The sequence below is a fragment of the Alnus glutinosa genome, chromosome 3 (assembly GCF_958979055.1).
Source record: "Alnus glutinosa chromosome 3, dhAlnGlut1.1, whole genome shotgun sequence".
NCBI lineage: Eukaryota > Viridiplantae > Streptophyta > Magnoliopsida > Fagales > Betulaceae > Alnus > Alnus glutinosa.
The window spans coordinates 20,207,138-20,230,492 of record NC_084888.1 but is presented as its reverse complement, the minus strand read 5'-3'; the positions used below and the strand labels follow the sequence as shown (position 1 = coordinate 20,230,492).

At 39.3% G+C, this 23,355-nt stretch overlaps 1 protein-coding gene across 3 annotated transcripts; it reads left to right on the top strand.

The window, feature by feature from the left end:
• The first annotated feature begins 222 nt into the window (after nucleotides 1-222).
• Nucleotides 223-21,183, top strand: LOC133863502 (uncharacterized). Of its 3 annotated transcripts, none has more exons than XM_062299461.1 (7): nucleotides 223-618; nucleotides 11,614-11,758; nucleotides 12,345-12,605; nucleotides 16,732-16,813; nucleotides 17,211-17,407; nucleotides 18,744-18,996; nucleotides 19,890-21,183. In XM_062299461.1, exons 1-6 carry the CDS (start codon nucleotides 398-400, stop codon nucleotides 18,993-18,995), a joined length of 1,158 nt encoding a protein of 385 aa, XP_062155445.1. In that variant the 5' UTR covers nucleotides 223-397; the 3' UTR covers nucleotide 18,996; nucleotides 19,890-21,183. The 3 variants fall into 3 exon arrangements, with proteins under 3 accessions (XP_062155445.1, XP_062155446.1, XP_062155444.1); XM_062299462.1 differs by lacking the exon at nucleotides 19,890-21,183 and adding an exon at nucleotides 19,091-19,608; XM_062299460.1 differs by lacking the exon at nucleotides 19,890-21,183 and adding an exon at nucleotides 19,080-19,608.
• Nucleotides 21,184-23,355: the final 2,172 nt, after the last annotated feature.

The window sequence follows — 23,355 nt, the reverse complement described above, 5'->3', positions numbered from 1 at the left end:
GTCACGCACGTCTACCGTTGTTGATGGCCAAAAGGCAATGAGTTTGAACCCCATTTGGTTACCACAATTTGCCACGTCACTCCAAGGACTATGAACCAAACAGTAAACACCACTGAGCAAACGCCAAAGCTCCATTTTAGCCTTATAGTTTCTCTAAATGACCTGAATACCCTTTCTAACAGTAAAGCATACAACTTTATCGGTCTTTATTGGTCCGTTCCTTGCGCCCACACCTTTGGGGTCCAATTCCAAATCCCATGTCTTCGAATATCGATTACTCCAACCGACGCCCTAATCTTCTCCGTTGTGCCCAACGACACGTACATTACATAATTCAGTTTACAAGTGCTTCCGCACTTTCCATATTCATGGGTGAGAAACAGAGAGGGAGATAAACATGTTGGAACTCTGGGACTCGACCAGTGGTTACTTTCATAGTATGTGGTTTCAAGGTTCATTGGAGGATCTTTGGAGGGAAAACAGGCGCGGTGGTTGGGCCACTCTTTTTGCTTTGATTGTGATATTGGTTTGGCACTGGTGCAAGAGGTTCTCCTTTAGATCCTCAGGTTCCAATCCCACCGCCACTATTTCTGGTGCTAGGAGTCATCCCCAATTCAGGTGTGTTGCCTCGTTTTTCTTTCTGCGTTTTATCTAATTTTATGAGGGTCATTCTTGTTTTTCTTTATTTTGTTACTTTTTCATTGAATTGTGAGAAATTTGGTGATGGGGTTTTCACAAAGTTGATGTTGTGGCGGGTCGTTTTTCTCTTTTTGGATTTAGGTATGTGATTACAGGTGGATGCGATTGCGTCACTCTTCTGTTTCTTGAGTATGATGCTTATTCATTGAAGTATCAGAAATTTAGTGGCTGGGTTTTCAGAAACTTTTAATAAAAGGCGGTCATATGATTCTGGGTTTGTGATTGCAACCGGTGTTATCATATTATTGAGTTTCCTAGCTTTAGGGTCCGTTTGGATTTGTGATTTCAAAAAGTGCGATTTCAAATAGAGATTTTTAAAAACACAGTTAACCATTTAGTAAAATTGCAATTTGGCCTTTGAAACCGCAGGTTAGCCTTTTAAAATTCTGCATTTTTTTAAAAAGTACCCCATTGTCTGCCATTTGAAAAAACAGTTTTCTGCGTTTTTAAATTGCAATTTTTAAAAAACGCAATTTTCAAATAGTTCATTTTCTGCGATTTGGTTTAAAATCGCATTTTTTTTTTTTTTCTATGAAATCGCAATCTCAAACGCACCCTTAGAAAAACCTTTATATGGTGCTTCGTGTTTTGGCATTGTGTTCTCTTCAAATGCCCCTCCAACTGGGCAACAACTCCACCATCCGTCGTGGCATGGCCCATTCTACCCCAAAAATATTGAACACCGATAACCACAAAACTGTAGCTACATCGCAGTGGAACAAAAGATGGTCATTAGATTCCCCGCTCTTCTTGCACATGCAACACTAGTCCATCACAAAGTGCATGCATTTTCCTTAGCTTATCTAAGGTCAAGATCTTTCCAAGCATTGCTGTTCAAATAAAAAAAGCCACTCGTGGAGGGGCCTTGTTTCTCCAAATGTTCTTCCAAGGGAAAGAAGAGCCCGCAGGAGGGCAAAGCACACGATAAAAGGATCTAACCTCTAACATTCGCCTTTTGGAGGGGGTCCAACAGATTCTATCCTCATAACCTCGACTCATCCTGAAAGAGTACAATAGATTAAAGAGCAAATTGGCCATTTCCACCTCCCTATCATGTATTGGTGTGATGAAGGTGATATTCCACTAAAAGGAATCATTAGAAAACAACAAATGGTCTGCGACTGAAGCCTCCATAAATCAAGCTATATTGAACAACACTAGGAAAGAAGCCTAAAAGGTCTGATAAACACACCAAACATCTTGCCAAAACTTGATCTTAGTCCCCTCAAATCTATAGAATCCCTCCCACCCCCTCCTAATGTTTTTCCACACCCCAACCTCGTAGGGTCCAATGACCTCATTGGAACACCATTTTCCCCACATGCTATCAAATTTAGCTTTGAACACCGACCTCCACAAGGCCTCTCTCTTGGTGGTGTAACACCATAACAATTTCCCTAAGAGAGATCGGTAAAACGACATTAGGTTTTTAATCCCCAAACCGCCTAAGGACAATGGAGTACAAATCTTTGCCCGATGGTGGGGTAGGCGATGGATTGGAAGGTATGGGTCCGATTTCAGTTATGCCTTTGGCAGTGGAGATGGACAAGGATTCCAGTTCGAATGTGTCACCTAGTTGGGTGTTGGAGAGGGTCAAGGGCTATTACAGATTAGTAGGAGTGTCATGTGATCAATATGAAGATAAGTTGTTGGTTTTGTTTGAACAAATTGAGGCCAGGAGGGTCCATTCCTTGACTGATTTTTTGGCTATGGTCACCACAGCTTCAGGGGTGAAGGGACAGAGGGAGATTAAGCGGCTGGATTGTTCCATGAATTATGACAAGAAGGGGGAGCAATCTAATAGAAGGAGAGGGAAGGGTAGGGGCGTGACGTGTGTTAATGAAGCTTAAAATACTATCTTGGAATGTAAGGGGGATAAATGAGTTGGATAAAAGATTGTGTATCAAAGGGCTCATGAGAGATTGGAAGGTTGATTTGGTATGTTTGTTGGAGACAAAAATTGAAGTCATTACTAGGGCGGTGGGTCGCAGTTTGTGGGGTTGCCAACACGTGGATTGGTGTTATATGGGGGCTAATGGGGCGTCAGGTGAAATTTTGATTATGTGGGATAGGAGGGTGGTGGAGAAGGTGAAGGAATATGTGGGACGGTATACCGTAGCTCTCTCATTACGTAACGCTGAGGATAATTTTTCGTGGGCGTTTGGGGGTGTGTACGGGCCTAATGATGATAGGGAGAGGAGGGTGTTGTGGGATGAGTTGGCTGGATTGATGAGTTGGTGGGATAGGCGTGGTGTTTGGGGGGAGACTTCAATGTGGTGTGGTTTCCGAGTGAGCCGTCGGGAGCAGGTGGTTTTTCTGCAGCTATGGTCCTATGGAAGACTTCTCGGAGTTCATTGGTGGACAGAGCTTGGTAGATATTCCTATGCATGGAGGGCAATTTACTTGGTCCAATAATTGGGTATGGTCTAAAATTGATAGGTTTTTGCTTTCTCCAGAGTGGGAAGAACATTACCCTGATGTGTCTCAACGACGTATGCCTAGAATGTTATCAGACCATTTCCCTTTGCTGTTGGATTTTGGTACACATAGAGAAGAAAAAAGATATTTTAAATTTGAAAACATGTGGCTCAAATCCGAAGGGTTTGTGGAACAAATGCAACGGTGGTGGGAGTCTTATAATTTGCGAGGCTTGCTGAGTTATGTTCTGGCGAAAAAATTGAAAGCTTTAAAGGCGGATTTGAAGAAGTGGAATGAAGAGGTTTTCGGCGATGTGTGTAAGAAGGAGTTATTGGAAGGTATTAAAGAGTTGGAGGGATTAGAGGAGTCTCGAGGGTTAGTGGAGGAGGAGCAGGTACGGAAGTCCGACATGCTCAGGGAAATGGAAAAAACTCTCTTGTTTGAGGAGGTTAATTGGAGGCAAAAATCTCGGGCTTTGTGGTTGAAGGAAGGGGATAATAACACTAAGTTCTTTCATAGGTTGGCAAATTCACATCGGAGATATAATCATGTGGGAGCTCTGAGGATTGATGGAGTTATGTCTATTGATTCGGTGGAGATTAAGGAGCACATTGTCAATTATTATAACACTCTATACATCGAGCAGAGTTTGTGGAGGCCTAGGGTGGATGGGATTTCTTTCTCTTCCATTGATGCGGATGAGTGTATTTGGTTGGAACGTGTCTTTGAGGAGCAGGAGGTATGGGAGGTGGTGTGGGAGATGAACGGGGATAAGGCTCCGGGCCTAGATGGATTCTCTATGGCTATCTTTTAGAAATGTTGGGTGGTTCTAAAACATGATATTATGGCGGTGTTCTCAGAATTTCATAATAGCTGTCAGTTCGAGAGGAGTTTGAATGCAACTTTCGTCTCCCTTATCCCTAAGAAGGCAGATGCGGAGGAGATTAAGGATTTCAGGCCTATCAGTTTGGTGGGAGGGGTCTACAAAATGATTTCTAAGGTCCTTGCTAATAGGTTAAAATTGGTGTTTGGAAAAATAAGTTCGAGCTCTCAGAATGCCTTCATTGGGGGTAGGCAAATTTTAGACTCGGTTCTTATTGCCAATGAATGCCTGAATAGTCAGTTGCGATCGGGGGAGGCGGGATTAATATGCAAGCTGGATTTGGAGAAACCATATGATTACGTGAACTGGGAGTTCTTACTCTATATGTTTCAGAGGTGTGGGTTTGGGGAGAGGTGGAGAAAATGGATTAAATTTTATGTTTCTACGGTAAAATTCTCCATTTTGGTTAATGGTGCACCAACAAGTTTCTTTCAGAGCTCGAGGGGGATTAGACAAGGCGATCCTCTTTCTCTTTTGCTATTTGTGGTGGTTGTGGAAGCGCTTAGTAGGATGTTGAATGAGTTTATGCTCCAAGGCTTGTTGTCTGGTTTCTCGGTGGGTATGAGGGATAGTGAAGCTTTAGTGGTGAATCATTTGCTATTTGCAGATGATACGTTAATTTTCTGTGGGGCATAGGCTGAACATGCTCGAAATTTGAGGTGTACCTTTTTATGTTTTGAAGCGGTGTCAGGGTTGAGGATTAATCTAGGAAAATCCGAATTGGTCCCCATTGGTGAGGTGGATGACATGGAGTCTTTGGGACATATTTTGGGTTGTAGAATTGGGTTTCTGCCGATGACATATTTGGGTTTGCTGTTAGGGGCATCGTTTAAATCTCTTCCTATTTGGAATGGGGTTATTGAGAAGGTTGAGCGAAGGTTGGCTAGTTGGAAAAAGCTTTATTTATCCAAGGATGGTAGGGTGACATTGATTCGTAGTACACTGTCCAGCATTCCTACCTATTATTTATCTCTGTTTCCCATTTCTGTGAGTGTAGCCAAGAAATTGGAGCGGCTTCAAAGGGATTTCCTGTGGAATGGTATGGGGGATGAGACTAAATTTCATTTAGTCAATTGGCATTGGGTTTGTTGTCCAATCAAGGTTGGTGGTTTGGGAGTTCGTAATATTGTTAAATTTAACGAAGCCTTATTGGGGAAGTGGATATGGAGGTTTTCGCAGGAACGTTATGCGTTATGGAGATCGGTGATTGAGGTGAAGTATGGGAGTATGAGGGGAGGTTGGAGTTCTTTATCGGTAACGGGGTCTTATGGTGTGAGTGTTTGGAAGTTTATCCGAAGGGGGTGGATACTGTAGCCTAGTACTTGCGTTTTGAGGTGGGTGAGGGGTCTCATATTCGCTTTTGGCATGATTTATGGTGTGGGAACAGGCCTCTCAAGTTGTGCTATCCGGCTTTGTACTCTATTGCTCGTTTTCCGGATACTTGGGTGGTGGATAATTTGTCTGTGGTAGGAGGTGTGGCTCATTGGAATGTACTCTTTACGCGATATGCTCAGGATTGGGAGGTGGAGGTGGAGATAGTGATATCCTTCTATGAACAGTTATACTCTAGTCAGATTGGGCTCGGAGAGGTCGGTAGGGTAGTGTGGAATTTTTCTAAGAAGAGGATTTTTGAAGTGAAGACTTTTTACAAAGCATTAGTTTGTCACGAGGCGGTCTATTTTTCTTTGGAAGGGTATATGGCGTGTTAAAGCTCCGAAGCGGGTGACATTTTTTGTTTGGACAGCTGCTTAAGGAAAGATTTTAACTCATGGCAATTTACGTAGGCGTGGTATTGTGGTGTGTTACGTGCAAGAAGCATGGGGAATCCGTTGATCACCTTCTTCTACATTGTGACATGGCACGGGTTAATTGGAGTTATTTCTATAGCTTATTTGGGGTGGAGTGGGTTATGCCTGGTAGTGTTTTGGATTTATTGAGTGGCTAGGGCACTTTGCTAGGTCGTGGTCCTACAATCCGTATTTGGAAGTAGGTTCCTTTATGTGTCTTGTGGGGTTTGTGGCGTGAGAGAAATTCTAGGCTTTTTGAGAATGTGGAAATTACGGTTGAGGCTCTTTGTAGAAATGTGCTTAATATGTTATATCTGTGGGTGTCGGCGCATAGCCCGAGTCGTATGTCGTTTGCTGATTTTTTACTTTCATGTTTGTTTATCTTCTTTGATTAGGGGCTCTTTTGTATACTTCCTGTGTACTAGGGTTATGCCCCTTTGCGCTTTTTAATGAAATTATTACTTATCAAAAAAAAAAAAAAAAACTAGGTAAAATTTAAACTTGTCACTTCCTCCGCCCCACAAAAAGACCCTCTGAAGTTTTATAATACATTTAGCAATTCCAACCAGGATGGGGAAAAAGGACAAGAAATAAGTGGGAAAATTGGATAAAGTACTTTTTAATTAACGTGATCCTATCATCCTTTGAGAGATAAAGCCACTTACATCATGCCAAACGACGTTCCATCTTTTTAATTATACCATTCCATATAGATTTTCCCTTAAACTATGCCCCCAACGGCAAACATAGGTACTTCATAGGCAAGGAGAACACCTTGCAACCAAGGATACTAGCCAAGGTTCCCACATCTTCCACGACGCCAATACGGACTAGCTTTGATTTAGCCAGATTAATTTTCAATCCCAAAACAGCTTTAAAGCATAAGAAAAGGCAACACAGGTGATAGAGATGATCAAGATTTGCCTCACAAAAAATCAATGTGTCGTCCACGAATACGAGGTGAGACATAAGGAGCTCATTGTTGTTCTTGGACCCCACCAAAAAACCTGATAAGAGCCCTTTATACACAGTGGCTGACATCATTTTGCTCAAGGCCTCCATGAAAATGACAAAAAGCAGAGGAAATAACGGATCACCCTGTCTCAGGCCATGAGAACTATCAAAGAATTTGGAAGGAGTTCTGTTAATCATAAAAGAGAAACAAATTGTGAAAATACAATGAGCAATCCATTCGAGCCATTTCTCCCTGAAACCACATATGCTCAACAGATAAAACAAGAAGTCCCGATCAACATAATCGTAGGCCTTCTCTAGATCCAATTTGCAGAACACATCTGGAACCCCTGAACAAATTCTACTATCAAGACATTCATTCACAATGAGGACCAAGTGTAAAATTTGTCTTCCCCTAATAAAAGTGTTATGGGATTTGGAAATAACTTTTTACAACGCTGTTTTGAGATTGTTAGCTAAAATTTTAGAGATAATTTTATAAATGTGGCCCACGAGGCTAGTAGGTCGAAAATCCTTAATATTTACCACCCATGCCTTCTTGGGAATAAGGGCATTAAAAGCGGCATTGAGGCTCCTTTCAACTTTTTGCAAGCATGAAACTCATGGAAAACATTCATGACAAACCTGAAAGAAGGCCAAAGAGAAAGGCTTGGGGGCCTTACCTTCGTTCAGAGCTTTCAACACCTCGAAGACTTCACTTTCCTCAAAATCTCGTTCCAACCACGTAGCCTCCTCAACATCAATAGAATTAAAGAGAAGACCATCAAGTTTAGGCCGCCAACTGAATTGTTCTGAATACAAGCGGGCGTAAAATTGTAGGATATGCTCCCTTATTTCTTTAGAATTTAGAGAAATGTAGCTATCAACTATCAAGGAATCAATGAGATTGTTCCTTCTATTCGAATTGGCTACCTTGTGAAAGAACCCAATACTTTTATCTCCCTCCCTCATTGAAAGGGTTCTAGATTTATGTCTCTCACTGATTCCCACAAAGTAGACCTCTCTAAGTTACTGTAGATCTCAGCCTTTCTAGCCTTTTCCTCATTAGTTAGAGATATGGCTTTTGCAATGTAGTCGATATCATGGAGTTTGTCCAGAAAAAACCCTATTTTTTTTGCTTCTTGACATTGCCAAAAACCTCCACCTTCCATTTTTTTGAAGTCAAGTTTCAAGGTTTTTAGTTTGCAAGCGAAGAAAAAACTAGGAGAACCTTGGAAGCTGTAAGACGAACTCCATTGATTCATCTTTTTCACAAAAACCTTAAGAGTTCAACGACATATTCACAAACTTGAAGTATCCTTTGCCCTTAACAACATCACTGCAATCAAGCAAAAGAGGGAAGTAATCTGATAAAACTCTAGGGAGCCTCCTCCGAGTGACGTAAGTAAACTGGGCTTCCCAATCAGGAGAAAGAAGAAAACTCAAGATGGAGGATCATGGTTTATTTGATGACGTGAAGTTACCAAAAGACCTCAAGATGTCGGAGTTCATCCAAATTTTATTTATCTTCTACTTCTCAACATTATCAAAAACCTCCTTATTCTATTTTTTCAAATCGATAGTCAAAGCCTTCAGCTTACACGGCAGAATAAAACTAGGAGAGCCTTGAAACTTGTAAGACATCCACCACTGTTTCACCTTATCTGCAAACCCCTCTGACTTTAGCCACACGTTCTCAAACTTAAAATACCTATTGCTCCTAACAACATCAGCAAAATCAATTAATAAGGGAAAGTGACTTGATAAAAATCTATGGAGCCTCCTCTAAGTAACATCAGGGAATGGGCTTCCCATTCAGGAAAGAGCTATTACCTATCAATCTTGGACCATGACGGAGGATCACAGTGATTGGACCATGTGAAGCTTCCGCCTATAAGAAGGATATCCATGAGGCCTTGATAGAAAATGGATTTGGAAAACTTTAACATTGCTGGGGAAAGCCGGGATTCACTTGATCTCTCATTCGGATAGCGGGAGATATTGAAGTCGCTCCCAATACACCATGGTAAGTCCCACCAACTAATCAACCGAGCCAATTCATACCAAAGCTTTCTCCTGTCATTATTGACATTAGGTCCATAAACTCCCGCAAAGGCCCACTCAAAATTATCATTTACACTTCTAAAAGAGCAAACAATAGAAAAATCCCCCACACACTCTTCAATTTTCTCCACCACCCTTCTATCCCACAATAACAAAATTCCTCTAGAAGCCCCTCTCGAACCTAAATAACACCAATCCACATGATGGTAGCCCCATAAATTGCGCACAACAGCCGTTGACACAAGTTCCAACATAATTTCTTGTAAACAGACAATGTTAACTTTCTAACCTCTAAGAAGATTCTTAACCCTAAATCTTTTTTCCCTCTCAATCAACCCTCTCACATTCTAGGGCAGTATTTTAGGCTTCATTTAGAACAAGAATGACCCCTCCCTTTGCCTTTGCTAGAATGCCCTCCCTTAAAGTCATAATTGATGGAATAAGCCAATCTCTTTAGTTCACGATGCCCTTTGTTTGGTGACTCAGATAAAGAGCTACAAGAACTAGCTGGACCATTCTGGTGTCGACTTGGTTCAATGGCAGCAATACCTTTCTCGGCCTTTTGGCTAAGATCAAGTGTGGTTCAATGGCAGTGAACAAGGTCATCAGCTCATCCTCAAACCCCTCATAAGATAGCCCCACAATGTGATAGAAACTCAAAACCTTATGAACTACCCAATCTGAAGAACCTGATTCCGGCATTGCTGGTTCTTCAATTACAGTAAGGGGTGGGACAATCAATGGCTCACTGTCCCTAGTCTCTTCCTTAGAAAAAGAACCATTTCTGAAGAAGAAGGGCTCTCATCCTCGCAGCAGCAAACCAGGTTTGTTCCAGCGTTATCTCCTATCGATAGAGATGCCCTCGCAATCTCTTGCTGCTTTGCCGCTCTAGTACCTCCACCCAAACTCTTCTCCAAAATGAGCATAAAGGGTCCCAAAATATAATCCTGAGGAAGAAACATTCTTCGCCTCTCTGATGTCAAAAGCCCACTCTAACTCCTTAGGAACCCCCACTACAATTGTCACAGTGAAGCAAGGAGCAGCGAGAGATTGCGTCAGCGACTGGGGGACAAAAGATGATGCCTCAGGCAAGGAGCCGCATGCAAGGCTCTCAATACCAGCACCCCATGATACACCAATCCTCCCCTCCCGATCTCCAACATGTGACGGTCGGCTTCATTGCGGGAAGTGAGGACGATGTTACTAGAGAGCCTACAATTTAACGGTAGAGAGCCGAATCCTCACCCTCTCTAGAGCCCGAAAGTACACCCCCGCGCTCGATCTAATTCTCCACTGTAAAGTGGGTTTGGGCCTTGGCTTTGGGTGACTTAAAATATGAGCTTTGTCACGCGCTCTATTGGAATGGGCCTCTAGATTGTGTGTGCCCGTTGCCACATATGAAGAAAAGGCCTTTCCATTTAGAATGGGCTTTGTATCTAAAAGACTAATAGGCTGTAAAGAAAGGGTTCTAAGGCCCGCTCCAGCACCTGGGCCCAAAGAAGAGGGCCCCATGCTTCCAACTCTTGGATCGAAACTTACAAAAAGCTCTAGACTCAAAAACGCGACCTGGACCAAAGCCTTGGGCTCTCGCCCATTGGACTAAGCCACCACCTAAGGGCCTGGTATTACTGAGCTAGAGGCTGTAGACGGATTGGATGGAGCCTTCTCATTGGATTTGAGCTTCAACTGCTCTTGAACCCTCCACAAGTCTTGCGCTACTCCCAGGCCCCAAAAGGCCTTAGCCCACCTCCAATATGGCAACACAACGTTCTATTTCTTCTCAGCAGCATTCTTTTAAGATTGCATAAGTCCAAATTTTCACCCAAAACGTGTTTGGTATCTTTTGACCTAGCAGAGCCAGTGTGAATTTTGGGTTACCTAGACACTAATCTAGGCTCTCCCCCTCTGCTGACACCCTATCCCTTCAACTCTCTGGGAATTGAAGTACCAACACTGCCCGTAGGCATTGTTCCAAATACCGGAGGCTCCCCCGACCCTATTAGAGCCTCCGCATATGACCTTTTCTCGACATACTGCCACCCACTCTGCTCGAAAGAAAGCTGTCAAGAGGCTTACGGGAAGATACAACTCTGACTTCATCTCCGAAGGATAATTGAAAGAAAGTGAGAGCCTTTCACAACTCGGTTCTGCAGCTCCTCCAACCCTTCCCTTCTCGACTTTTCTGTATGATAATTAAAGCTCTCCAGCTGCCACCTCCATATTCCACCAAAGCCAGAAAATGGCCATGCCTATTAGAACATTTTTTTGCGATGCAAGCTTTACAACCAACTATGGAGGCTCACATGAATTCCTGCCAACCCTCCCCTTTTAACAGTGACTCCACAGTTCCCGCAAACCACGTCATACTAACCTTGCCCATAGGAATTGCTTGAGAAACACCCCTACTTCTTTCAACAATTCGTAAAATAGATGACCCCTCCACTGCCAAGAGCTCAAAAACCTTGCATTCGACAAGAAATCTACTCGAAAAATCTTATTTGTCAAAGTTTAAATATGTCAATGTTGATTGGAGATAGAAAAGTCGGTGTACCTAGAGAAAAACCTGATTGTATATAATGCAAAAACCATTTGGACAAGTGGAGAGAAAACAAACTATATAGGCAATTCTGTCAATATCAGATTTTATTTCTGTATGTGTGCTTGTTGATAACAAGTGGGCCTTACTGGTTGTTGAACAGTTGGATCAATGCTACATGTAGACTACTTATTTGTTCTAAAGTGACATTGGCTGCTGGTTATTTCCATATGATTGTATTTCTGACGTGGAAGTTCTGTTTACTCATGCAGAATCTTGGAGATTGTCTCAGATGCCGATTTAAAGTTTTTAATAAAAAATTTGGATCAGAAGCTAAATGAGAATGAGAAGTGGGAACATGTCATAGACAAAAGAAATAATTTTCTATCCTACAATGCTAAATGCTGCAAGCCTAAGGTTACAGTTCATTTATGGTTTTTTTTTTTTAATGGCTTCTCTAGGCAATTCAAGTTGAATCATCTTTTGTCAGATTAAATGGAAACCTATAATCTTGTAATGAACCCATTATCATGTTGTATCAGTTGGTTTAAAGTTTTAAAAGAATGGTACTTCAGTTTTGGTCTCCATTCTGGGAGACACAGTAAAACTATAGAATCTCTCTCTCTCTCTCTCTCTCTCTCTCTCTCATATTGTGACCTTGAAATTATCTACTCAGTTGTCACAACCTGGGGATGAGATGTGAAGGAAAAATAGTCGCTTGTTTCAAGACTAATACACATTTCCTTTTGCCTTTTTGTTCTGTTTATGGTTCTTTTTTTTCTTCTTCTTCTTCTTTTCTTTTTCTTTTTCTTTTATTTATTTACTTATTTTATTTTGTGTGTGTGTGTGTGTGTGTGTGTGCTAGCCATTTATGATTCATATTAGTTTCCAAAAGTTCAATCTATTTACTATTTTTTATTTTTTGTTGTTCCATGAGTTCATCTATGTTCACATTGGTTGTCTCAATTATGTCCTTGAGTTGGTATTTCTTTCTTGTTGACAGAATGGTCCTCTAAAATATGAGAGTGTGACAGTATTTGAGAACTGTTCTCCTGAGATGTTAAGAGACTTCTACATGGACAATGATTATCGAAAACAATGGGACAAGACCCTGGTTGAGCATGAGCAGCTGCAGGTGGATAAAACCAATGGAGTTGAAATTGGTCGGACAATAAAAAAGTTTCCACTCTTGACACCCAGAGAATATGTATTAGCTTGGAGATTATGGGAGGGGGAAGATAAAGCGTTCTACTGTTTTACTAAGGTAACTTTGACCAAATGCTGATCGCACTGGGCAAATAATTACGTTAGGGAATTGTTCATCGACTTGCGATTGTTATTTTGCACATGGTTTTCCTTGGATGTTCATTGATAGCCTAAATTATGCATCTAGTTGAGGTTGCATCTCTTTCCAACCCTCCTACTGTCCTTTATAATGTCACAGGTAAAACCTCTTAAAAAAAGTAAGTACATGAAAATTCTTGGATTGAAAAATTTAAGATTCATAACATCAGAAGATACCCCATATTTTGCTTGCAAGACGCTGCTCTAAATTATTTGAAAAAAAAAAAAAAAATCTTTTTTTAACTTTACCCATTGGTTTATTTGGATTTTTTGGCATGTGTACACAGTGTAGGTGCTTTTGTGCATGCATGCATGCGCGTGTATATATGCGTTAAGATCAGATATCTTTCTAATTGTGCTTAATGTAATCGTGGAAAATAGTACATATGTAGATATATGTCTGCTTGCACCACGTGTGCACACACACACACACACACACATGTATATGCATGTATTTATGATAATTTCTATATAGATACATACATATATGACCTTGAAGATACCCTTGTTGAGGTTTCCTATATCTTGGCAAGTATTAGCAAATATAATTACATCCACTGTGGTGACAGCGATAGGCTGTAGATGGAACTAATATTTGCTTTTGCATTTGAAAGTTTTGGGTTTTTCAAAGAGAAAAGGTGAATTGCTATGGCTTTAATGAGGTATAGATTTTGACTGTGCTGCTACATTCATGGATCTGGAACCTTATCCATGGATGTTAGCATGTTCCGGTGAAAATTTGGTTTGTTTTATGTGACATTCTGTCATTGTTTTGAAAAGTGTTTAATTTTTCTTGGCACTGAAATAAGTGTTATATTAAAATCAGCTAGGCCACTTCTCTATTTTTTTTTTAATTTTTTTTTTATGTAAGAAGTCAGCCTCCATAGCTGAATTTTTTTTTTTTTTTTTTTGATAAGTAAGAAACCAATCTTATTAAAAAACGCGTAAGGCGCCACTTAGTACTTTGAGAGTATACAAGGAAAACACCTATCTAGAAAGAGAAAAGCAAGTGAGAAAGTCGGGAAAAGAAAAAGACAAAGGGTGGACATAAGCCGTAGTCCAAAAATACAATGAATGGTAGAACGAGGAAAGAATCTCTTCCAAGGTACTTTTCAAGTCCTCAAAGCTCCTATTGTTTCTTTCCCTCCATAAGCACCAAAAGAAGCAAATAGATGCCATTTTCCAAACCGTAGCGCTCCTTGACTTTCCAGAGGACTACTGACACGCAAGCAAGTCGATAGTTCGTCTGGGCATAACCCAAGACATTCTGAAGCGACTGAAGAGAGAGCTCCATAAAGTAGAAGCCACTTCTCAATGAAGAAGGAGATGATCCATGAACTCCTCAATCCTTTTACACATATAGCATCTGTTTATCACGATAAAAGTTACTCTCTCTCTATCTCTCTCTCTCTCTCTCTCCCAAAAAAAACCCTTACGACTCCCTCAGAAAAAACCGTCTAGAGAGAAGGAGGGTCTCCCTCCCTCCCTCCTCTTCTGGTCCCTTCCTCCTAGTGCTTTTCTTCTTTTTTAGTCTTTTAGCTCGGGGTTTCTCTTCTTCTTGGGTGTAGATCTACAGTGGTTGGGTTTTTCCCTGTGCTCTCGCGTCCCATAGAGGATTCCCAGGCCTGTTCTAGTCTTAAATGTTGTTTTCTGGATGGCCGCCGTGCCGTTGTGCATGGTTGATGGGTTCTTTTGCTTCTTGGGCAGTAGATCTACAGTGCTTGGGACCTCATCCACGTGCACGTGCTTCACTGGAGGGTTCTCCGTCGTGTTTTGGCTTTTCCCCGCCGCTGTAGCAGCTCTAGGGGACTGCCACGTGCTGGTGCCGGCACGCGTGGCCGTGGGTGTTTTCTGAAGCTTGGGTATTAGATCTACGGAATTTGGGCGTTCTTCACCGCGCATGCGCAGCTCCAGCGGCTTCACTGGCGCGTTCCGTGATTTTCAAGGGTTTTCCGGCGGGTTTCATGTCGGTGCCGACGCATGCGTGGTGCCACGCGCCACCCTCTCTGCAGTTTTTTTTTTTTTTTTTCCTGCATTTCTGGGTTTTCTTTTGTATTTTGGGCCTATTTTTCGGCTGTTGTTGGCTCAGGTTTGGGTGTCTCTTGGGTTTTGGGGAGGGTTTGTTGGGGGCTTTTTTTTTTTTTGTTTTTTTGGGTTGGGTGTTTTTTGGAGGCTTTTATTGTAGTTGAGTTTTGGGTTTCAGCAGGGTTTTGTTGTTGTTTGTGTTTTTATTGGGGGCTTTTACTGTTTTGGGGTTCATGAGGGTTTTGGGTGTTGTTGGGTGTTTAGATTTTAGAGGGTCTTGTTGGGTTCTGCTTTATGGGCTAGCTAGGTTGTTCCTTTGTACACTTCCTGTGTACCTAGGGGCGCCTTACGCTTTTTTAATGAAATTTCTATTATTTATCCTAAAAAAAAAATGCTGTTTCCTGAGGTTGTCTAGGGTGAGAATCTTGCCAAGAGCCACGGTCCACACAAAGATGGCAACCCTTGAGGGAGCTTGAGTGCACCAAACACTTTTCCTGGGAAAGCAGCTACTTCCAGAGCAAGCTAAAGAGTAAAATAAGGACGACTTTGAACACCTTTTTTGGAGAAGACCCACCACAACTGTTTAATGTTTGTTTCTTTGAAAATACTAAATTGTTTACCAAACAATTTTTTTCCTGTAGATCCCATAGACAATACTTTTTAAATGTGGATCTCGCTAGAAGACTCTTAACTGCATAACATCAAAACCCTTTTCAAATCAAAACACAAAAAATACTTTTCAAAACACTTCGCAAACATAGCCTTGTTTCTATTGTATGCAAAAGCATGATGTATTTTTTTTCTTTTTCAAATCAGTTTGGTCAACAATTCTCTCTTGATATGTTCCTCAAAAAATCTGATCCTTGCGGATTCTTTCCCCAACTAAAGAAGAGATCTTGGCGGAATTGCCACATATGAAATTGAGCACAATTTTGCACAGAAATAGTCCACTTGTTTCTTGAAAAGGGATGGGAAACATACTCAATATAATTTGATTGAATTGTTGACCCAACTATTTGTGGTTTGAAGAAATTCTCCACTTCAATGGCATTTTTTCACAAAAAGCAAACATGAGATGACAAATCTAGTCTTTTCACTAAAATTTTAAATAGATTTCCGGAATTCAAGTTGATTAAAATTTTAGATAATTAAATTAAATGCATGTTAAACCTTGTTTAGTCTACATGTAATGTGCATATGGATACTACATGACAGAGATGATTTCACAAGATAATATGCGAGAAGAGATTGGTCAAGGTGAAGATCACTTCATTAATTGTAATTTAAAATTTATCTTATTGTATTGACTATGATATGATTGCTTAACTTCTGTCTGTCTAATAATGTGATCAATGAGTTCAGTATCTTGTTGAGAAAGCTTTTGTTGTATGCAAAAACATAGGGTATGTTTGATCATGGTTTTGAAAAGTGTTTTGGTGTGATATAAAGGTGAGAAGTGTTTTTTTTTTTTTTTTTTTTGGTGGGATTTACATTTGAAAAGTGTTGTGTTTTGAAGTGTTTGTTAATAGTTTTGAGAAAACTGTTTTTCGTTTTTGAAAACAGAAGTGTTTTAGGAGAAGGTTAACAAACATAGCCCTTTTTTTTCCTTTTTTTTTTTCTAAAAAAAAAAAAAATCTATTTGTTCATTTATTGGTGCTCGGGTTGTTATGCGAAGAAACATTTCCGGGAGACTCCCATATGTGCCGTAGGTGGCAAGTAGATATTTCTGGGAGAGAGAAAGTAGACCAAGGAGAAACAGCTCCCTGTCTTGCTTTCCTCTTTCGACGAATGGTGGCAGCATTGACAACAGACCTTGTTGAAGATTCATAGAGAAAAGAACCATTGTTTGATATGATACTTTTGAACTTGCTTTGATAATCATTTGAAGGATGTGAAACAATTTCTTCATTGTATAGAAGAATTTATCCTCTGCTTTTGATGCTTTTAATTCCCTTAGAAGCTTTCTGCCTCTTTTTAACCATTACCTGAGGCTTTTAGTTCTTTTTTAATTCTGGTCATAGGAATGTGAACATCCTTCTGTACCACGACAAAAGAAGTACGTACGTGTTGAATTTTTCAGATCAGGTTGGCGAATCAGGAAAGGCAAGTGACTAACATATTCTATTTTTATTTTTTCCTCTTTTGTTTTGTTTTTGTTTTGTGTTTTTTCATTTTTTTTTGTTTTTTTTTTTGTTTTTTTCCCCTTAAGCTACTTCTGTTTTCCTTGCAAAATGAATTGTCCCATGTCAAACTGCTTTCTTGTCTGTCCTGAGACTTAGTGCCAAACTGAAATATGGACTAGAACAACCTAGTTTTATATAATCATATGATTTTTTTGGCTTTTTTTCATATACTTTTGGGGGATAAATATTCTACTAAGTTCCACTTATACTTCAATATGAGCTTGTGGTCAACCTAGGTTAATGACACTGGTAAGCTTGATGTTTTATTCTTCAAAGGTAAACTGATAGTTTTGTGATTCACAATTATCTAATTGCAGTACCTGGTCAAAATGCATGTGAGATCAAAATGTTTTACCAAGAAGATGCTGGTTTGAATGTTGAGATGGCAAAGCTGGCTTTTGCTAAGGGGATATGGAGCTATGTGTGTAAGATGGATACTGCACTACGCAAATACTTTGTGATCGGCCATCCTCAATCAAGTTCAGCTGTCACTGCAGTCACTCTAATTCAGAAGGTCTGTACTATCTTCTTTCACATTTCACTACTGTTTTTATTCTTCGTTATTTTTTTTTGAAGTACTTCTTGATTTTAAAGCTTTCAGACTAACATTTGTAGCCATATATCAAATTCACCAAAGATTTGGTTGAGGTAGATATGTTATCTTGATTCTAAATAATATGAGATTGTTTTGATGTGATAATTTATGGCGTTTAAAAACAACTTGTGAGGATTATAATTCCCTTCTGCATTTTAAATACAGAACTACCATAGGCTTGTTTAGACATGTTTCTTAACATTCCCTGTCAATAGTAGAAGGTGTGATATAAAGCAGCCTGGATATATAAATCCTTTAATGTTTGGGTTACTCATGAATGCATACGTTTGAGGGTTTGATTTTTGAAATCAGAATTCAATTATTATTTGGTGTGCAAATTTCGAGGCAAAAAAACATGTTTGGATGTTTAGTAGAGTTTAAATTGTATTTGAAATCATATTTTGGTGAAAGTTGTATGAGATTATTTTTTTCACAGAAAACCATGGTAGCAAATGATTTGTGGTATGAAAAGTTGTGTAGAATGATTGGAGTTATGAAAATTAGTGTGAAATAATGATTGAAATAATAATTATTTAATATAAATAATAATTATTTTCGGTCAAATCATTAATAACGTGTACTTTTTTTTTTTTGCAAATGCAATTCACCTGGTATGCGTCAGATCATTAACGCGTCAGATGGGTCCCACGCCTTGGAGTTCATTTTTTAAAAAAAAAATCATAGGGGGAAAACGGGTGTAAAAACGGGAATAATTCAGGTTGTATTGAACCCGAATACTGTAGCAAGTATGTTTGGGAACAAGAACAAAATAAGATTTTATCTCACTTTTTAAAAAACAAATCAGATTTTATCTCACTGTTTCTAATTTTATCTCAGAAAGTCAAACTATCAAAACATCTTTTTCAACTTTATTTGCCTCAGAATTCACGCACTAAATTATAGTTGAATTCAAATTTCAAAAAATTTAACACCCAAACATGCCAAGGTTTCAATTTATTTCTTTGCAGTGTTTTATAGCAGTGAATGCAGACAAACCCATCTAATTTGCTTTCCTGCCCAAGGTGATTAGTATTTCTGATTTTGAAAGCATTGATTGAATCATGTTTGAAAAATAGGACTATCCATGCCTTTGTGGGAGGAAACTAGTGGTTTCAGTAAGTTTGAGGAGCTTTTTTTTTTTTTTTTTTTTTTTTTCTCAGTAAGTAAAGTAGATTGATTGCTACATGTATTTGGTTTTGTCATTTTTCTCAGTACGCTGATTGTGGTTTTATTGCTAACTTTTTCCTCCACATAGATTCCCCCTGGATTAGATACCATGGAAGGCATTAAGTCTTCAACAACCAGTGCAGCGACTAGTAAAGCTAAAGAGAGGAAATTCTCAAGAAGACCATCGACGAAATTGCTAGCGAATGGTCTGCTTCTAGTTGGGGGTGCATTTTGCCTATCTCGTGGCCACTCTAGCCTGGGTGCTAAAGTTGCCATGGCGTACATCTTGGCAAAGCTGAGTAAGCGTAGTGCTGCGTCAGACCAAAGCAGGGAAAGTTGAGGTACATGAATTTGATGCATCAGAACTGATTTTGGACATCCTCGTGACTTTTACCATATATATTTTATTAAGTTTAACTTGTAGCACACCATCAGAAGGTTGGCTTAGTGGCAAAGCTTACTCCCACGAGGTTCGATGAAGGGAGGACATGGTTCGAGTCTCCATGGGTGGGATGCCCGTTAATCCCTGCCATCAGAGATTTCTGCCACTATGCCCTTGGTGGGGTTGAATTAGGCTATAGCTCGACCCACCTTGCGGCCCCCCACCCCCCTCCCCTCTTTTTTTGTCTATCGAGAAAATAGAAGCATAGCATGTAGCATGGAATGCGCCATTTGGTGGAGTGTTTGTTTGCCTTTACCTCTGCATGGACAAGGAATAAGGAGAAACATAAAAGTAACAGAAGAAGAGGTTTGAAAGAGGAGGGGGGAGGGTTATATAAATGAATTTTTATGAGTGGTATGTTTCAAGATGTGTAAATATATTCAGTACACTATTGTTACGTAGTTATCTGCTTCCCATCTCCACATGATCTTAATGGTGTGAAGAGGATTCAAAACTGTTCTAATCTACAACAGTTGAGCAAAACTCAACTTTAACGGTTTTGGTCTTCCAACTTTTTGTGTGCTGTTACTGGAAAAGTTCAACAGAATGTCGCTCTCTTTCTGTTAAATTCTGCAGTTCTGGCATAACAGCTAGACTCATAGGGAGTATAGAGCTTTGAAGGCAGGTAGAATGGTTTTTTGTTTTTGTTTTTGTTTTATAAATATCAAGCACACGGTTAGATTGTTTGTTTTATGTTGAAAGGCAGGTAGAAAGGTTTTTTTCCACCAATTGAAGTACTCCTTGTTTTCCAAAATTCTGATGGTAGCCCTTCAAACCTGTTCCTTTTGGCAGTATCGACACCGTTTTGGTTGGATTCCAGCTTTGGGGAAGCAAGAAATGGAGGTTTAATTCATTTTCTTCCTTTTCGGATTTCCAGATTAGAATTACATTCTTCCTGTCAAGATTACAAGAACTTTCGATCTGTATTGTTTATATATAGTTTGAAGCAACTGGAATGCTCCTCCAAAGTATACTCCATAAACAACGTTTCTACTTATTCTAGTCATACTTATGTTGTCATAGTCCTTGCTTGTTAGGGTTATAGAAACCGAATACTTCAATCTTTAACAGGTTTTTGTTGGATAAGATGAACAAGATGGAAAACGTGGTTTTAGAGGATGACAGGACTTCAATCATTGGTCTGCGTCAAGGACTTCAATCATTGGTCTGCGTCAAGGACTCCAAAGATAACTAAGGCCCCAACATCTTGAATGTGACTTGTGGTGTGTGCGTGCGCAAAACTTCATATTGATGGACTTGAAAATTCATGGAAGGAAAAGCAATAAATTAGACCATATCAAAAACCAACTATGAGCAACAAAAACGAAAATACCAGATTCTTAGCCCGGCCAGCCTACTCAATGATGAGAAGTCTTTACATTTTGACAGCTTTCAATGCGTGACAAACAATCTTATATGTAGCTGAAAGCGGAGTGCGTGGGGGCATTGCCAACAACCAAGAAGAGGCCTCTATTGCCCATGTCTCGCTTGTCGTCGTAATACAAGTCCTCGGTACAACAGAACAGAGCGTGTAGGATGACAATTGTGGTTATGATCAATAGCGAAACCAGCATGCTCAGCCACACATTGGTGAGCATTGGAGCGACGATGGTGATGAGCTGATAAAGGCAAAAAATGATGCGGTCCTCGATGTTGCAATTGAGGACGATGAATGGCGCGTTACGGAGGTAGTGGAAGAACCAGGTGACAAAGATGAGGAGTAAGATGATCATGGAGATTGGGTGCTAGAGGAGGCTGAGGAAGAGGACGAGGAGGACAATGAGTACATGGTTCATGTGGAAGTGGCTCAAGTTGCGTTTGATGCAGAGGCCGGCTTTGCCCAGCGTGTAGGGGATTGTGAAGGAGAAAAACAGCTAAGAGTTTCAAATGAGATCTATTAAATTAAATATAATATTTAATTTATTAGATCTCATTTAATGATAAATATTGAGTTATTCCACTATTATGGTCATGTAGTGAAATAATTTATTTTCTACATGGCGCTACTATTTTTCTTTTCTCACAAATGACATAAATTGAAATATCGTTATATGCATAAACTTAATGACAATACACATTTAAACTATTATTACTTTTACATATTTCCAAAATATGTCACATGCGACATATATACATCTAAAATTGACTTAGTAAAAGTAAGCTCTTCAAAAGGTGGAGGCCTCCTACCAGCCTCACATACAGCAATCCATACACGCATATGGGTCCTCGCCTATTCGATGACATTTGTAAAATATGAAATTTTACATGTGGATGTATGAGTTTACGGCTCGGCAAATATAAACAGACTGGCCTTTCATGTGTGACATGAGCTCCCTTTCAACATTTTTCTCTTTCTTTTGAAAAGTGGCGACCAAGATCATAATGTTATAAAAGTAAATGCATAGTTTTGGTAAAATTTGTTTCTCAAGTATCGCCTTTGTTTTTTTAAATCATACGTCTTCCAGAGAAACTTTTCATAATAGTAAAACCTTAAATACCATAACCTTGTATGTAGGGTTTAATCTGAATAAAAGCAGTTTATAACATGTAGTAACATATAATAATAATAATAATAATAATAATAAATATAAAATAGTTAAATCTCATCATGCTACATGTTATAGTAAATCACATATATGCTTTATATAACATAAACTTTTACTCATATTTTCCTTTATCTTGTTAAGCGTATCACCCCTGCTTAATCATTGGGTTTATTAGTCATTTTCCATCACTTTCTAGCATCGTATTGTTAAGTGTGTAATTCTACTTTACCGTCGAATACTTTTTGAATGTATCATCTCCACTTAATCATTGGGTTGCTAGTTTTCTCTCTCCCTTTCTATCATTGTGGTGCTATGTGTATCACCCTACTTAACTGTTGGGCTGTTAGGTGTTTCTTCCCCCTTCCCTAATTTCGTGGTGGTAAGTGTATAACATCCACTTAAACGCCAAGTTACTCAACTCATACTTTTACAAACTCTTTGGTAAAATCACAATTTTCCTTCCAAACCTCATTCATTTGAAAATCATTTTCTTTGAAAACTCAATTTTTTATTAAACGCATGTAAATCACATGGCAACGTAATTTCATAAACTCATTCAAATATTCAAAGCTCTAGATGACAAATGAAAACATGCTCATATTAATACATACATCATGCAACATGTAAACCAATTTAATTTCAAATCAGTAAGTTTGTACTTACATCTTTTGCTTATATTCCCGTTAAAATCTCTTGGCACGTGCTCATGCTTCTCTACATCATGTTATAGCTAAACATCAGATTTTTACTTCGTTGAACAACTCTATCTATTCTATTTTGGAACACTTCGTTTGAACAAAGTTCAATTCGTCTGAAACAAGCGGGTAATGAGTACTGATTGGTTTGAAATTCTGTATATCAAAGCATTCAAGTACTTTCTCAATGTACTTTTTCTATTACTAGTACAACTTTCTCACTTTCCTATTCTTGTGAATTCCATCCAGAAGATTTTTTTTTTCACAGCACTTAAATTCTTTAGTTCAAACTCATCACCCAATTGAGATTTCAATATGTTAATCTCTACCATGCTTTTAGCTGCAATAAACATGTCATCTACATAGAGCAACAAATAGACAAAAGAACCATTTGAAATTTCCTATAGTACGCATAGTTTTCATAGCTACTCTAGAATAACACCACGTCGAACCATAAAGTTGTCAAAGCACTTGTACCACTACCTTGGAGATTGTTTCAAACCATATAATGGTTTGCTCTACCGACAAACATGATCTTATTTTCCTTCAACAGTGAATCCCTCTGATTGATACATATAGTTTCTTTCTTCAAGCTCACCAGGAAGAAATGTTGTTTTCACATGAAGTTGTTGAAGGTGCAAATCAAACTAGGCAACCATGGCAAGCAACACACGATTAAAGCTATGTTTCAGAACATGAGACGAAAATTTATTAAAGTCCACACTTTCTATTTGACTATATCCATTTGCAACCAACACATGTTGTACCAAGCATGTTTCACAACAAGAGATAAAACTTTAGTAAAGTCCACACTCTCTCTTTGACTATATCCCTTTGCAACCAACGTACCTTGTACCTAGTGATAAGTGTTGAATGTTTACATCCAAAGCCTCTTAATTCATATATGTTAAACCTTAAAATGTGTTGTTATATAATGTGTTATTGTGTTTTAGTATTTTGTCTTAATTTTAGGTTTTAATAGAAATCAAGAGCAAGACCATTGAAAAATGAGTCTAA